A 16,184-nucleotide genomic window follows, 5' to 3' on the forward strand; every position below is an offset into this window, starting at 1 on the left:
TGTCTTGGTATGCTGAAGCATTCAGAGTTCCTTTCACTGGAACTAAGGGGCCAAGCCCAGCTCCTGAAAAACAACCCCACACCATAATCCCCCCTCCACCAAACTTTACACTTGGCACAATGCAGACAGACAAGTACCGTTCTCCTGGCAACTGCCAAACCCAGACTCGTCCATCAGATTGCCAGATGGAGAAGCGCGATTCGTCACTCCAGAGAACGCGTCTCCACTGCTCTAGAGTCCAGTGGCGGCGTGCTTTACACCACTGCATCCGACGCTTTGCATTGCACTTGGTGATGTATGGCTTGGATGCAGCTGCTCGGCCATGGAAACCCATTCCATGAAGCTCTCTGCGCACTGTTCTTGAGCTCATCTGAAGGCCACATGAAGTTTGGAGGTCTGTAGCGATTGACTCTGCAGAAAGTTGGCAACCTCTTCACACTATGCGCCTCAGCATCCGCTGACCCCGCTCCGTCAGTTTACGTGGCCTACCACTTCGTGGCTGAGTTGCTGTCGTTCCCAAACACTTCCACGTTCTTATAATACAGCTGACAGTTGACTGTGGAATATTTAGGAGCGAGGAAATTTCACGACTGGATTTGTTGCACAGGTGGCATCCTATCACAGTTCCACGCTGGAATTCACTGAGCTCCTGAGAGCGACCCATTCTTTCACAAATGTTTGTAAAAACAGTCTGCATGCCTAGGTGCTTGATTTTATACACCTGTGGCCATGGAAGTGATTGGAACACCTGATTCTGATGATTTGGATGGGTGAGTGAATACTTTTGGCAATATAGTGTACATTTGTTAGCCGACTTTTATCAACTGTGTTAACATTAAATATTAAAAGTTGCTATTATCTCAAGAATAAGATTGTTGTGTTTTCTGACCGTTTTTTATTGCTGTCATGCTCAAGAGCTGTAAGGTGTTTTAGTCACATGGTGTGAAAGCGGCGCTGTGCAGACCGATAGGTGTAGAACATTACAGTACCGCGAGCATGGTTCTAGAGCATATTCCAGTGCACACTCTTGCTGTATTTTGACCTGTGCGCGCGTGTGTGTGCGCGCGCGCGTGTGTGTGTGTGCACAGAAGATGTTAGTCAAAAGTCATGTCTTTTCGGTTCTAATTCTTGATTCTTCTCAGCAACACTTTGTAAACTATCTGATGTTTCTTTAAATGAACATGATGAGATAGACATGCACAAGTGGATAATCGGAGTTGATAAGGACACGCCTACAGACTATCAGGCCAATTAAAAGTCTTTATTCGCCCCTCACAACGTAACATGCAATAAACACCCCTTAAGCACGCTGAATAACGTAAGTAGATTTTTTTTTGTAATCGCAGCTTTGAACGATTATGTAATCGTGGCATCTGTAATCGTAATCACCATTAGAAAATCCATTAATTGTGCAGCCCTAGTAGTTAGTATAGATCACTTTGCTAATCTAATCTGAGAACAAGGCGTAGCGTATGACTTGTAAATCACACACCAGATTAGTGCTTTATGTAGGTAGATGCAATATATAGCTACATACACCGACCACAACATTATGACCACCTGCCTAATATTGTGTTGGTCCTCCTCTAGATCCTAAACCTGAGTCATAAATATATACTGTATTTAATCAGTGCTCTGTATACCTGTTCACGTTGTCTTTCCCCACTTCACTCTCATGGTGGAAGTGAGACTCAGATGGTGTCTTCATGCTTCTGATTCACTGAAGACTCCTGGTTTATGTCATCTGTAGTGGGCAGGGCAGGGGTCCTTGATCTCCACGATTGAGAACCCTGTGCTAAAATGAGGATGTGAACAAAACATTTCCTCTAAGGTACATAGTCTCAAGGTCAGCTTGCAAACCTAAAAGCCATACAGATGGCAGTGAAGGTAGTCACAGTAAGCTCCCTGTTTTACAGTTGTTCATGTTAAACAGCATTTTCTCAGGTTCTCCCAATGCATGTCGCACTACTCTGTGGTTGTTGTTGTTTTGTTAAATCTGGTATTTACTTTATTTCATGTTGTGTAAATTCAGGACCAAGTGCATTTTGGAAGAACTGACTGTTCATGAGTGTGTGCATATAATAAAAAATCTCCTTCCTTTTATTCTTGTGCTGGGTGAAGTTGCATTTCAAAATGCATAATTACACAATTCATATTTTACCTGTAATGCATAGGAAATGCCTAGTTCCTGACCAGAAAATGGGAGTAAATGTAACTTTCAAATGTGACTAGTACATTTAGAAAAACAAAGTAGGGTCCACTCAAAGTTAAGTAATATGGAAGCTTTAAAAAAAATTAGGTTTAAGTTTCAATAAAAATACACTTTTAAAACTCTCAAAGTTAAGTAGAGCAAACCCAAAACAATGACTAAGGAAATGCAGAAATTAAGAGCAAGAAGTATTTCTTACATATAGAAAATTAAGTAATAAATACAAAGACTAGTCTTACTTGAACTACATAATTATTTTTATTAGGTAGATCAGGCTGAATATTTTTATCAGAGCAGACTGGTTAAAAAATAATTTAAAAAATAATAGTAATAATAATATAGTCACCTTTAGAAAATGTGGATTCAAACACATTTCTTATTCTTCTTTAAGCAGAAGCGTTCCTTCCTCCCATGGCTACAGGGGTGGCGGTTGACCACGGGGCCTTAAGCCGAGACCATTCAAGGTCAGTGACCGGCCGCGAGCCAAGGCCGAGCTCCCTCCTTCCTTGGGAATGGTTAGATGTCTCCTGTAGAGCTGGTGAAGTGGAAGGCGTGTTAGTCGCACGGCAGACCATTTGTAGTGCCCGTGCCAGGCTTCCTCCTTGTCTGGCCGAATGACTTGGTCATCTTCTTACCACGCACGCGTAACCCCACCAGCGCCCTCGGGTAGCGTGGGATTTGAGTGGTGTAAGGCTCCCATGCCTTCTGTCTATGCCCTTAAGGAAAAAGCTCTACCGCTTTCAAAAGAAGTTTGCCTCTCCGGTCTGGACGTGGTGCGCAGTCGTGCCGACAAAATCCTGCTCACTCACACATACAGGAGAGGCCTGGCAGGGGTGCCGAAATAGCTCAGTTGGGAGAGCGTTAGACTGAAGATCTAAAGGTCCCTGGTTCGATCCCGGGTTTCGGCAGCTGGAGGCGGTGTAGTCAACCAGCGCAGTTCTGCAACTTATGCCTCAGACTTGAAAACGGCAAAACGTGGAAATAGCGCAGGATAAAGATCTGAAAGCCCCCTGGTCTGAGGCGAGAGCAAAATACTAGTATGCTACAGAACTCTTAGGTTCTTGTTGAACGCTTAGCCTGCACCCTTCAGTTTACGTGACCGTATGCCTCAATACCTGCATACAAATCATTGGCAAGGTAGCCTCCTAGCCTGCACGCCATTAGAAAACCCCTGCTTTTGACAAGGCTCCTTGGAAGCGCTGCCACCCGATGAGGTGGCTGAGAGGTTAAGGCGTTGGATTGCTAATCTGTTGTGCTCTGCCCACGTGGGGTCGAGTCCCACCCTTGTCGTGCGTGTGCTTCCCCTTTACCGCTATGTGCCACACAGCAGCAACTGAATGCTCCCCCAGACAGTCGTGCAGCGTGAAAACAACAGTGATCCGACTACTTTGAAAATCGTGCAGTGTGAACATAAGTGATTCACAACCTTGGGCTGCATTCCCATGCTGGTTGGACACACATGCTGTAAGTTCATATGAACAAGCCACTTCAACAGGAGGTGGAGGATATGGACAGCCAATCCACATTTCAACTCTTTGGAGGTGTGGGTTCAAATCCCACCGCTGCCAGGGTGGCCTTTTGTTCTTAATATTCTCCTAGTGCATGTTCCCGCTCAGTGCTTAATTAGTAAATGAATAATTTCCGGAACAAAACCAGCAGTCTCTCGCCGCTGTGACAAAACGGTGGTAGCACAATTATAAAGATTATAAAGATTCGTTGCTGAATGGTCTCATGTATTATCCTGTTCCATATCCATGACAATCGTGAATTTAAAAAAATAAATTAAATCTCTCTCCCTCTCTCTCTCTCTCTCTCTCTCTCTCTCTCTCTCATATATATATATATATATATATATATATATATATATATATATATATATATATATGTATATTAAATGCAAAAGTTTAAATGCAGCTTGAAAGAGTAGTGTTTACGTTAGGTTAATATCTATGCATTGAAAATGTAGTCAGTGAATGTTTTTTGGGGATTAATTGCAGCTCAGCCTCTTTCCTGTCCAGGCCTATACAGTGTTTCTATATTAATATTAAAAGCCATTTTGAATTGGATTCATTATTGGGGTTTGGAACTTAACTGTTTAATGTTAACTGCTTACATGATGTCATGAGGTCATGTAGAATTCCGAATTCTGTTCTGAACATCACCTGATGACGTACATAGCAACCAACCTCAGACCACCTTTAGCTATCGACAGAGAAACAGTGCCCCTTGTGTAGCAGCGATTTTACACCATTTAGCAGCATTTCACCACTTTTAACTGTTTTATACAATGGCTGCACTGTTTGTGAAAGATCTTCACCCTGAAGTATCAGAGGTGATACTTTCTAATAGATTTAGACCTGCAGGACACGTCCAATCTGTCCACATTTGCAGGGACAGGAAGACCGGCTCTCCTCTCGGATACGCGTACGTCAACTTTCGCTATCGAGATGACGGTAAAACAAACCTTTTCTTTTTTCTACACTGTTTCTTACCTGTTTTTGCAGCAGATTTAAGGCTACATGTGTAACTTCTGTAGTATTTTATAGTTTTACTATATGGATATGGTCATGTTTTAAATGGTACTAAAAAGATATGAAAAGATATTTGGATGAGTTATATATAGACTATAATAGACTTTAATTAAAAATGAATGGTTTATTTCTGTTCCCTCAGCTGAGAGAGCCATCGATATGTTCAATTTTGAACTCCTCCTGGGGAGACCCATGCGTGTCATGTGGTCTAACTGGGAACCCACCGCCAAGCCCATCAAGGGAGGGAACATATTCATCAGGAACCTTGATTGGTCCATTGACTGCACCTCCCTGTTTGACACTTTCTCTGTGTTCGGGAGGATCGTGTCATGCAAGGTTCGAGCTTTGAGCTGTTATATATGAATATATATATCTGAATAGCTGAATATCTGAGTTTCATGATTAGTGTGTTGTTGTGTGTTGACACGCTGTGTTTCTCCTGAAGGTTGTGGAATCAAAAGGTTTCGGGTACGTTCAGTACGAGTCAGCGGAGGCGGCGGCGCTGGCCATCGAACGGCTGAACGGAAAACTCCTGAACGACCAGCAAGTGTAAGTCACGTGTAAATTAGTGTCTTTTTACCAGCCAGGGTTCAAATATCAGGATTTTTTACATTCCTTTTTAAACTAATTGCATTGAACTCTTTATATTGTCGAAACAGAGATATGTTTGGTCTTATGAGGGTATTTCAGTCAACATCAGGTGGTAATTCCACTGCTGAGGACATAACTTTTAACAGCAGGGTTTAGATTCTAAGTGCAGCTTCTCTGTTGGCCCAGAGGGAACTGTGGAAGCTGTGGAGACAGCTTCCTCGGTGGAAACTGTGGAAGTAGTGGAGACACCGGTCTCAGAGGGACATGTGGAAGCAATGGAGACAACGGCCTAAGATGACAGGGTGGAATCTACTGAGACAGCTGCCCCAGAGGAAACTCTGGAAGCCGTGGAGACAGCTGTCCGTAAGGACACAGCTGTTGACACAAGTGTCTCAGAAATCAGAGTTCCAGCTCCACTTCAGGTCCGAAACACAACAAAAAGCAAACACACACAACAATAACAATATTCTGCATGCTAAATATTACATGTTAAAGATCGTGTATGATTATGTTTCTGATATTGATTCATATTTAAATGGATCATTACATCACATCACAGTGAACACAGGAAATAAAATGAATTTCTGACTTCTGTCCTCAAGAGGACTTTTAGAGATGGAAACAAGAAGAGAAAGAAGAAGAATACGAGGAAGAATTTATAAACCCCATCATTCTTCTTCTTCTTCTTTTTATTATTACTATTATTGTTATTTTTTTATTCCTCTTCTTATTGTTATATTGTTATATTATTGTTATTATTATATTTTTAATTCTTATTCGTATTATTCTTATTCTTATTCTTAATATTAAACCTTTATTGTAATTCACTTCATTATTCACTGACATTATTGTAAATAATAATCACTTACACTGACATTATTGTAAATAATATTAGACCTGATTTTATTTTACCTCATTTGTATTTTCATTAAATTTTCAAAATCAACTTTGTGTATGTTTATTTATCCAAGAACATTTAAATCTACTACTATAATCATCTAATAAATATTATAATCTAATAAAAATAAAATAAAAATATACTAGTGAGGATAGACGGATAGACGGACAGATACTAGTGAGGATAGATGGATAGACAGACAGATACTCGTGTGAGTATAGATGGATGGATGGATAGACGGACGGACGGACTTTATTGATCCCATAAGGGAATTTTTGTGTTACAGCAGGCGGTTTCTTTATCAGCATTACTGTAGTCCCCCAATCAAACATATACACAAAGCCGAAATAAAATGAATTAAGATCAATTTAGCAATAAAAGAAATATACAATGACTTTTAACTCATAATAAATATTTCAGAAATATACTAGAACACTATGTCAAAATACCATACTACACTATTCCATACTACACCCACTATTATACTGTATTAAAGTATACTATACTTCACTGCTACACTACAATACAATATAACACTAAACTATACTTAAATAATAATGATGAAAACTTTTTTAATCGTTTTTTTAAGCATTTTAATCTATCATTGCTGAACACTTTTGTCTCAGCAACATTTACTTCTACCAAAACCAGAGGGTTCATAGCAGATCTTGTTTATAAATATAAAATATGAATAAAATAAAATAAAATAGATACTGCACTATATTACGATATAATATTCTATGCTATACTTTACCACACTATACTACACTATACTATATAACACTATAGTACACTTCTATACCACATAGCACCATATCATATGCTACATTACTTTTTACTATACTATACTGTACTATACTCTATTACACTATACTATACTATACTACACTATACTATACTACACTATACTATACTATACTATATTCTATTACACTATACTATACTACACTATACTATACTATACTCTATTACACTATACTATACTATACTACACTATACTATACTATACTCTATTACACTATACTACACTATACTATACTATGCTATACTACACTATACTATACTATACTATACTATACTATACTATACTATACTACACTATACTATACTACACTATACTATACTACCATGGTATACTGCACTACACACTACACCACACTATACTATACTATACTCTATTACACTATACTATACTATACTCTATTACACTATACTATACTCTATTACACTATACTATACTATACTACACTATACTATACTACACTATACTATACTATACTATATTCTATTACACTATACTATACTACACTATACTATACTATACTACACTATACTATACTATACTCTATTACACTATACTATACTATACTATACTATACTACACTATACTATACTATACTATACTATACTATACTATACTATACTATACTACACTATACTATACTACACTATACTATACTATACTATACTCTATTACACTATACTACACTATACTATACTATACTATACTATACTATACTATACTATACTATACTATACTATACTATACTATACTATACTATACTATACTATACTATACTCTATTACACTATACTATACTATACTATACTATACTATACTCTATTACACTATACTATACTATACTATACTATACTATACTATACTATACTATACTCTATTACACTATACTATACTATACTATACTCTATTACACTATACTATACTATACTATACTATACTACACTCTATTACACTATACTATACTATACTATACTATACTATACTATACTATACTCTATTACACTATACTATACTATACTATACTATACTATACTATACTATACTATACTATACTATACTATACTATACTATACTATACTATACTATACTATACTATACTATACTCTATTACACTATACTATACTATACTATACTCTATTACACTACACTACACTATACTATACTATACTATACTCTATTACACTATACTATACGACACTATACAATACTACACTATACTATACTATTCTATACTAGACCACACTATACTATATTTTTTATACTATGTATATTGTTTTTTCGGTTTTCATTTAGAAACAATAATATAGTAAAAAATGCTCTTTTAGCACTTCTTTGTTTTGAAACAAATAAATTTAAAACAAATATACATTTCAAATACATTTTAAATAAACAAAGTGCACAAAATTATTACTGGAGAAGAAATATTTGTAAAACTTTTATCCCTTTCATTAGACACATCTGCCTCATTTTATTAAAAAAAAGTGCACACAATTGCTTGTAAAAATGAAGTAAATAAAGTGCAAATAATGAAAGAAAAGCACATACATCTGATTCTGTCTTTGGCTTTATACCCCCAAAGCCCTCCTATGTCCAAGGAAATATTCCCTGTAGCCCCTTTTATACACCCTGTTAAGACTTAGAGGTTTTTGTTCAGAAACAATAGCATGTTCCCATTTTATTGCACTTCTTCTCTGGCATACTAACTGTCCTGCCTTCAAGAAAATCCTTTCTGTGGGTACAGATGATGCAGTGACTCCCAGGTGTTTCTTGGCAAGCTTGCTAATAGATGGGAACACTGGTTCATTCTTTTTTCAACAAAGTAGTCAGTCTTGGAATCGGCTTCTCTTCTGAGTACCGCTTCATTTCAGTTAAGGCGTCAGTGCCAGTTGTGTGATGCAGCTGGGATGCAAGGACTTGAGAGTCAAACTCTGTCCATATCCCAATTTTTGCAGGTGCCCCTGCAGGGGAGCTTGAGGTAGTTGCAATAGCCATTGCTGAGGCAGAGCTTGTGGCCGAGATTGAGCACAGGAACAGACACTGAATTGAGATCTGAGGTCTGGTTCATTGACTGAATTTCAGTGATAAGTCGCCCTTTCACAGGTTCAATTCAGTTCAATTCAATTCAATTTATTTGTATAGCTCTTTTAACAATGGACATTGTCTCCAAGCAGCTTTACAGAAGTATATAAAATATAGTTTATCCATCTGTACTCACTAGTATCTGTCCGTGTAGTTTCTTTGTAGTTCATTATAGACACTAATTCCTTGCTGGCACAAGCTGACAGATGTAACGGCAGATCCGTGACGGTGTGATAGTCTCCAAGTGGTTCTGTCCACTGCTGTCTCCTGGTCACAGGCTGTCCACACAGATCCATCCACAGCATACAGCAACAGAAGTAAAATGACTTCGTTACAGTACTTAAGTATTTTTTGAGAGTTTTTGTACTTTACTTGAGTTTTTATATTTCTGTCAACTTTCACTTTTACTTCACTACTTTTTTGAAACAAATTCTATACTTTTACGCCGATACATTTTCTGTTTCACTTCTTAAAAATCCCCGGGTACGTGTGGACATGGCCTTAGTTACAAGTGCACATGTATGGAAACACTGATACTGTACACTTCATTACAATACAGTTCACTAAGTTCTAAAGGCCTCTTCTTTCTTTCATGCAAGTCTTATTTTTTTGGTGGTGCACTTGTTGAGAAGTTTAAGAAAGAAAGCAATACAGAATAAAATTCATAATTCTCCAAATTTTTAGTCTTGCTTTTTTATTAATTTACTTCTACTTTTACTTTCCATACATGAATACATTCATGAAAATACTACTTTTGATACTTAAGTACAGTTTATTTCAGATACTTTAAGACTTTTACTCAAGTAGAATTGTAATGGTTGACTTTAACTTTTACTTGGGTCATTTTCTAACCAAATACCTGTACTTTTACTCAAGTATGGCTTTTGGGTACTTTATACAACACTGTGTATAGGGTTAATGATTTTGGGTTAATAAATTTGCATTTTTTTTTTCATAATTGAAAGTTGTACTGTAAAACTGCAGGTACCATAAATGTTTTTAAGAGGTCAGAAACACAGTGGTTGTCACACACACACACACACACACCCACACACACACACACACACACACGAATTGTGCTTGCTTGCAGGTATGGGATTCTACACACCTACAGGAAATACTGATTTTTAAAAGAAGCTCTGTATATAAAACTGAATAGCTGCTTACTCAGGGGTCCAGGCCCTGTGTATCTGTAAAGTCAGAACCTGATTTTGACAGAAATTTTAAAATTCAAGTGAATAAGTTACTTGCTAAAGAAGGTAATCAAAGTGAGTACCAAGGAAGGTGCTACCTAATGTCACTTTTAAAACAATAAATATAATAAATAATTCACATTTCTCTTTATACATAACCTTTTATTAAGTGGGAAAGTCTTTTGTAATTATAAAATATAAAAAAACAATTAGTCAACATTCGAAGGAGTTTATTTGTTGCATTTCAAAATAAATAACAGTGCATATTTGCTAAAAAAGCATAGTTGTATTTTGTAATACAGTAGAGTTTAATGCTAAAATTATATAATAAATATACAAATATGTCATGTGAAAGTAAAACTCCATGACAATGTATAGTTCGCTACTAAGGACAATAATAACAGCGGCAGATACGTTTTAACCCATTTACACATTTTCATGAAATACTTCCTGTTAACAACACTTGTCCAGGAAACTCAGTATCAATGGTGATTTAGTACTTTACCACTAAAAATGTCTTCCACCTGCCAAAAATACCATGATTGGCTACACTTTGTTTATTTATATCCTGTTAAATAAACTAAGCAAAGTTTTATTAAAAGTCTTATTTTTTTCTGAGCTTAACTCCTTGCTCCTTCAAGTATCACATATATCTATAATCCAATGTATCTGAACTATCGAGCTATTCTTACAATATCTTCAATTATGCAAATAGATCAGTGAAGAACACCGGTCATTTAAAGCAAGATAAACAAAAATGAATAATTCATGGTGCTAGAAATCATGAGGTCACTCAAGTTAACAAGATTCAACCTTTAAGGGCCATGATTGTCTGCATATTTCATGGCATTTTGCTTAATAACTGCTGTATGGAAAGTATGACAATTCTCAGGACAATTATGTAGAATTCTATCCACGACATTTACAGTATGCTGGGTTCATGTAAAGCGTCTGACGTGGCCAAAGGCAACAGGCAAATCTTCTGTGCAGATTAAATCTGGGGAAATACAAGCAAAAAAAGTCAGTTTAGAAGTTGCAGATGGTCTGTTTTATATAATGTACAATGTGTGTAAAGTGTTAAAATGCACAATTAAATAAGGCTTCACTAGTAACATGAACATGTATACTTCTTGATATAAGTAAATACCCAACCTCAAGTGTGTTTGCCTCTTCATCCTCACTGGATTCTGGACTGCTAAGGTCAGTGTGATGTTCTTCTTTGAACTGTGGGACAGAGGCCTCAGGACCTAAAGCAGTCTTGTACTGGTGGAGGACAACTTGTAACCTCTCAGATACCTCTGAAAGTTTCCCTCTTAACAAACAGCAAAGTCCTTTGTTTCCTTTCTCTGCATCTCAAAAACAGACACAAAAAAGTAAGATTAATTCCTGAGGCCACAGAACTTTAATGGAGTAGAAAGGTCTCATATTATTATACATACTTCAAATGGACTATTATTTGGCTTAAACACACCCTCTTCAGCAACCTTCTTCTTAAGAACAACTGCAAGGTTCTACAACCATGTGCAGTGTCGCACCATCTCCAACACCAAAATGCTCTTTTCTTCTTGTAGTCGCAACATTAACATGACTTGATCATGCATCTTCTTCTTGACTGCAAGTTTTGCTACAACAGAACAAACAAAAACACAATTATATCTATACACAAGGCAATCTTGCACAACATCATTAAAGCAATTAGGAAACTATAAACATATACTTCATATACTGCATAGCAGAAAATCTGTCTATATATATATGATATAACACATAATTTCAACAGTGGAATTTGTGTAAACATCTGCAAACCTGACAGCTCAAATAGTACTGGATAAAGGATACAGTGTGTTTTCTGTTATGTTCTCATGCTTACCACCAGCTGCCCATTCCTTCACATCCGATATCCACTGTGACAGCATTTCATCAGAGCACTGTAGTTCTGTTTTTAGTTTTGTTGTTCTTTCAGTCTCATCCTGGAGCCTCTGACATGTCTGATAAACAGAGTTATACAATATTGACTTTGTATGATTAACAACAGGCCAAAAGCACACAACAAAGGAAACAACAAAACATTAATAAGAAACTTGCCTTAACATATATTATGGAAAGTGTAATATGTAGAGAGAGGCTTTTCTTCTGGTTCCACCCCACTGCATGCAGGGTAAGCATATCCACTCGTGCTGTTGTAAACAGCAAAATAGGTTATATGATGGGCAATTTCTTTTTAAGTATGGCAGAATACAGTAAACACAATCACCTGCTTTTAACATATATTTTGTTGTCAGACCACAACGAGAGAGATAGCTGTTGACTTGCTCCACCTCCTCACTAGCTGTTGTCCCTGCACCTTCCTGGTTCTTACCACTTCAATTAATCTGTCAGACAAGAATGGGTGAAAAGCTAATGCAAAACCTTTATTTATATATTTAAATATCAATTTTTATGCCATAATATTTCTGTGCTTGTAAACATATACAAAAATATCAAACATACCTCACACTTGGTAGCATGGGCTCGAGCATGCATGACACTGAGGAAGGGCTTCATGGTGGTGAGCTCCTGTAGAGCAGGCAGGACACTGGCAACTTTCTCCAGGTACGGCCAGTATCCATCAGGCCATACCATGGCAAAGAAGTGTGCCTTGGTTGGTATAAGCACCTTTTAAAGGTACATGGGCTAGGCAAATATCTCCCCCTGTACATATTAAGAGCTTTCAGAAGGAATCCATGATGACACACAGCAACCTCCATCCCCTCCTCATCCAATTTAGAAGTCCTTCTTGAAGTCTCCCTCGCTGCTGGCTACTGGGAGTCCCCGAATGTGCCTCTTCCATGTGTCTGTGACGCACATAACACAAGATATGAATTAATAAAAACATTGGTTTAATATAATGTATGCCATTAATTCTACAAATTGGATTTTGAAGTTTCTGGACTAAAGGTAGATGCAATGTGTATTTTAGCAACGCAGCTACTAAAATTCTTAGCAAAACGTTTTTCACAGCTTTCTGTATGGTGTCAATAAATGCAGACACTGCTCTGTCTTCAGCCACAAAGACTCCCACAAAAAAGGCAGGGTCATCAGAGCTAAGCAAGAAAGAAAAATGAGAAATCCACATAGCATCCAAATATGTGGGTAAAGAAATAAATCAATACAAACAATGAAGCAGAGAGCAACCTTCCGTTTAGATGAAAGCGGTATAGCTTTCTGTTTCCATCTGCTGAAACAGCCAACATTTCTGGTGTGCATGCTGGGCAGGTGAAAGGAGCACCACAGCAGAGTTGGTCTTCCTCAAACGAAGAGTATGAAAACTCTAAAAAGCTGTGCTGCAAGGCATCACTGTAGATATGTCCAGACTGGATGTTATAAAGAATTTATATAATGTAGTAAAGAACAAATACACTTACTTTTCCTCCACACTTGGTGCGATGTTCCAACAGCTTTACAAAAACCTAACCTTGACCCAAAAAAATGACCTTGAGCTCCTGAAAGGTGGATCTATTATGTACAGAGTGGAAGTGCTGGCAGAGGCTGGCTAATATCCACTTCTCAGGAGGTCTTTCAGATCAGGGGTCCACTCTTGCTGGCATGATGGACACATATATAGTGGCTTATGCAAGTCATAACGTCCTTCCTGTACTTAAGTATCTTTTTAAGTGTTTGTACTTCACTAAAGTCTATAGAAATCTTTGAGACTTTTTATTTTCACTGCTCTACATTCTGAAGTAACAAATCAAACTTTCTGTTACTCTTGTAAAAAAAATAAAATAAAAAACGTTGTTGTCCAAAATAAAAGAAGCAGTTGTCCAGTTACAACACAGCGAGTACACCGAGGAACAGCACATGCATTATTATTGACCTCTGTAGAGCATTAACACTGCAGTGTCACAGCCTGAAATACTGTAGCCTACGATTTAAGAAAACCCTGACACTATCCCACCACCTGACCACCAATGGCCTGTGGCCTGACCCGCAGGATTAGTTTTAAGTTGTAGAACAGAAGAAAGACTCTATTCAGATTCCTGCTCTGCCTCAGTAGCATACCATTTCATCTTACAACAATTCAACATCATATTGGTGAAAAGGTAGAGGTCAGCACGTCCTGTGGTCATCATAATGGCCATTTTCTTTAATATGAATCTAATGTTAGTTTGCAGTGCTGATTTTATTGTGTATGTGAATAAATCTGCCATTATCTTAATGATGTCATGTATGGCTAGTTACACTTTAGTTAGCTAAGTAAGCTAAGGTAATGAGTAACTCTTGAGCAGCAGTCTACATTAAAGTTACTGATGTTCTACAGCAACACAATAACCCAAGAGCTCAACTTTTATTGTTGATATTTGACCAGTCACCAAGTAACATTTATTTTTTATAGTTTATTATGTAAAGCAGAATAAGATTACTGCACAAATACTGTAACTGTCCATCACACACCAAAGCATTAGTTACTGAATACTGAAATATTGACTGAATTTGAACTTTTTTTCCTTTGAATCTGTAGAGCAGCAAGTTTCTGTTAAAATCTGCTTAGATCCTCACTGGTCATTTGTTTAAAACTGATTCCCAGGACACAGGAGTGCCCAGCACACATTAGTTATTCTGTATGAGTGACCAAGTCCGACTGTCCCGCTGTATGTAAACTTCATATTTTCTTCTGCTGTGATGTTTATTTTTTCATTTTTAAGCACTTTATGTAGGAAACAGCTTACACGCTACAGACCCTGTCTTTATATAAGGGTTCTGTTTCTTATGTAGTGTCTATGCACAAATACCTGTGCCCTGTAAACACTGACATACAGGGGCGTCGCTAGAGCTATTCATTGTGGGCTCGACCCCCGAATGATTTTAATCTAGCCCGAATGTGTTATCTCAAATAAGAGTGTAGAGGAAGTAAGTAAATGTTGACTGTTTTATATGAGCACTGTTACCGTTTACTGAAACACCTTACAGCCCTTGAGCGCGACAGCAATGAAAAAAACGGTCAGAAAACACAACAATGTTATTATTCAGATAATAGCCTAACTTTTAATTTTTAATGTTAACACAGTTGATAAAAGTCGGCTAATAAATGTATGTTGTGTCAAAAAGGAGGCCCACTGTTTCTGATTCTGAAAACCCCTGACATAAGGACGCTTTTGAATATTATTCCATACCCAAGATGTACAAAAGCCTTAAATTAAATAAGCCTAAAGATAGATCTAAATAAAATATAAACTGTTAAAGCGCTAAGACATTACAGTCTGAACATCATGACTTTCTATTATTCTACTAATGCAGTATTTAAGTTAAAATACATACATGACTTAGGTGAACAATGGACCAGAACAGACTCCATCATTCGGCTGTTTCGGGCTCGGCCCCTGATGTTTTCAAATCCTAGAAATGCCCTGGAACTATGTAACTGAATGTAGTTCAGGTGAATTAAATGAAATAATTAATATTTTTATTGTACACACACTTGATTTGGCTGGAGATCTGTATGTGTTTACATCTAAATAATTTAAATTAGCTTCAGCTGTGAATGTTTAGATCTTTAACATGTCTCTGTCATTAATGCATGTTTACCTCAAATCACATACATTTATTGTTTATACCGAGTTCCTTTATCAAAAACTCCCTAATGGTCATTAAAATAAAACCTAAAAATATCCACAAGAGAGCGTTCTCTACAGGTTCTATTCAGGTTATTAAAAAAAATCAGGTTCTGGGAAGGTTAGATTTCGATTATAAAAATAAAACCAAAAAATAACCATTAGAGAACATTTCTAGAACGTTATTATTTGGTTTTGAAAAAATAACCAAAGGGCAATCCTATGCTAATGTTAGGAGAAGGTTCTGTGTTTGCTGGCTCTCCTGTTTGGGGAATAAGTTGCTCCCCATTT

At 37.1% G+C, this 16,184-nt stretch overlaps 1 protein-coding gene, 2 long non-coding RNA genes and 1 other non-coding gene across 4 annotated transcripts; 2 read left to right on the top strand and 2 right to left on the bottom strand.

The window, feature by feature from the left end:
- Window positions 1-3,044: 3,044 nt before the first annotated feature.
- On the top strand, window positions 3,045-3,117 carry trnaf-gaa (transfer RNA phenylalanine (anticodon GAA)). Its single transcript has one exon. It is a non-coding gene; the product is annotated as a tRNA-Phe (tRNA).
- Window positions 3,118-4,496: 1,379 nt separating this feature from the next.
- LOC131350136 (polyadenylate-binding protein 1A-like) lies at window positions 4,497-5,293 on the top strand. Its single transcript, XM_058385395.1, has 3 exons — window positions 4,497-4,662; window positions 4,883-5,076; window positions 5,186-5,293. The coding sequence occupies exons 1-3, from the start codon at window positions 4,497-4,499 to the stop codon at window positions 5,291-5,293; spliced, it is 468 nt and encodes a 155-aa protein (XP_058241378.1).
- A 5,267-nt stretch (window positions 5,294-10,560) lies between these two features.
- On the bottom strand, window positions 10,561-12,292 carry LOC131350137 (uncharacterized). Its single transcript, XR_009204138.1, has 4 exons — window positions 12,173-12,292; window positions 11,774-11,926; window positions 11,455-11,648; window positions 10,561-11,299 (listed from the first exon to the last, which is right to left on the bottom strand). It is a non-coding gene; the product is annotated as an uncharacterized LOC131350137 (long non-coding RNA).
- Window positions 12,293-12,384: 92 nt separating this feature from the next.
- On the bottom strand, window positions 12,385-15,437 carry LOC131350138 (uncharacterized). Its single transcript, XR_009204139.1, has 3 exons — window positions 12,793-15,437; window positions 12,557-12,674; window positions 12,385-12,479 (listed from the first exon to the last, which is right to left on the bottom strand). It is a non-coding gene; the product is annotated as an uncharacterized LOC131350138 (long non-coding RNA).
- Window positions 15,438-16,184: the final 747 nt, after the last annotated feature.

Source organism: Hemibagrus wyckioides, unplaced genomic scaffold (assembly GCF_019097595.1).
Source record: "Hemibagrus wyckioides isolate EC202008001 unplaced genomic scaffold, SWU_Hwy_1.0 Contig23, whole genome shotgun sequence".
Classification (NCBI taxonomy): Eukaryota; Metazoa; Chordata; class Actinopteri; order Siluriformes; family Bagridae; genus Hemibagrus; species Hemibagrus wyckioides.

Bases quoted from the DNA above. Each gene is read 5' to 3' on its own strand.
- LOC131350136 (XM_058385395.1), top strand. From the start codon at position 4,497: ATGGCTGCACTGTTTGTGAAAGATCTTCACCCTGAAGTATCAGAGGTG. The intron at 4,663-4,882 runs GTAAAACAAACC...CTGTTCCCTCAG, and splicing joins CTTTCGCTATCGAGATGACG to CTGAGAGAGCCATCGATATG. The intron at 5,077-5,185 runs GTTCGAGCTTTG...TTTCTCCTGAAG, and splicing joins GGAGGATCGTGTCATGCAAG to GTTGTGGAATCAAAAGGTTT.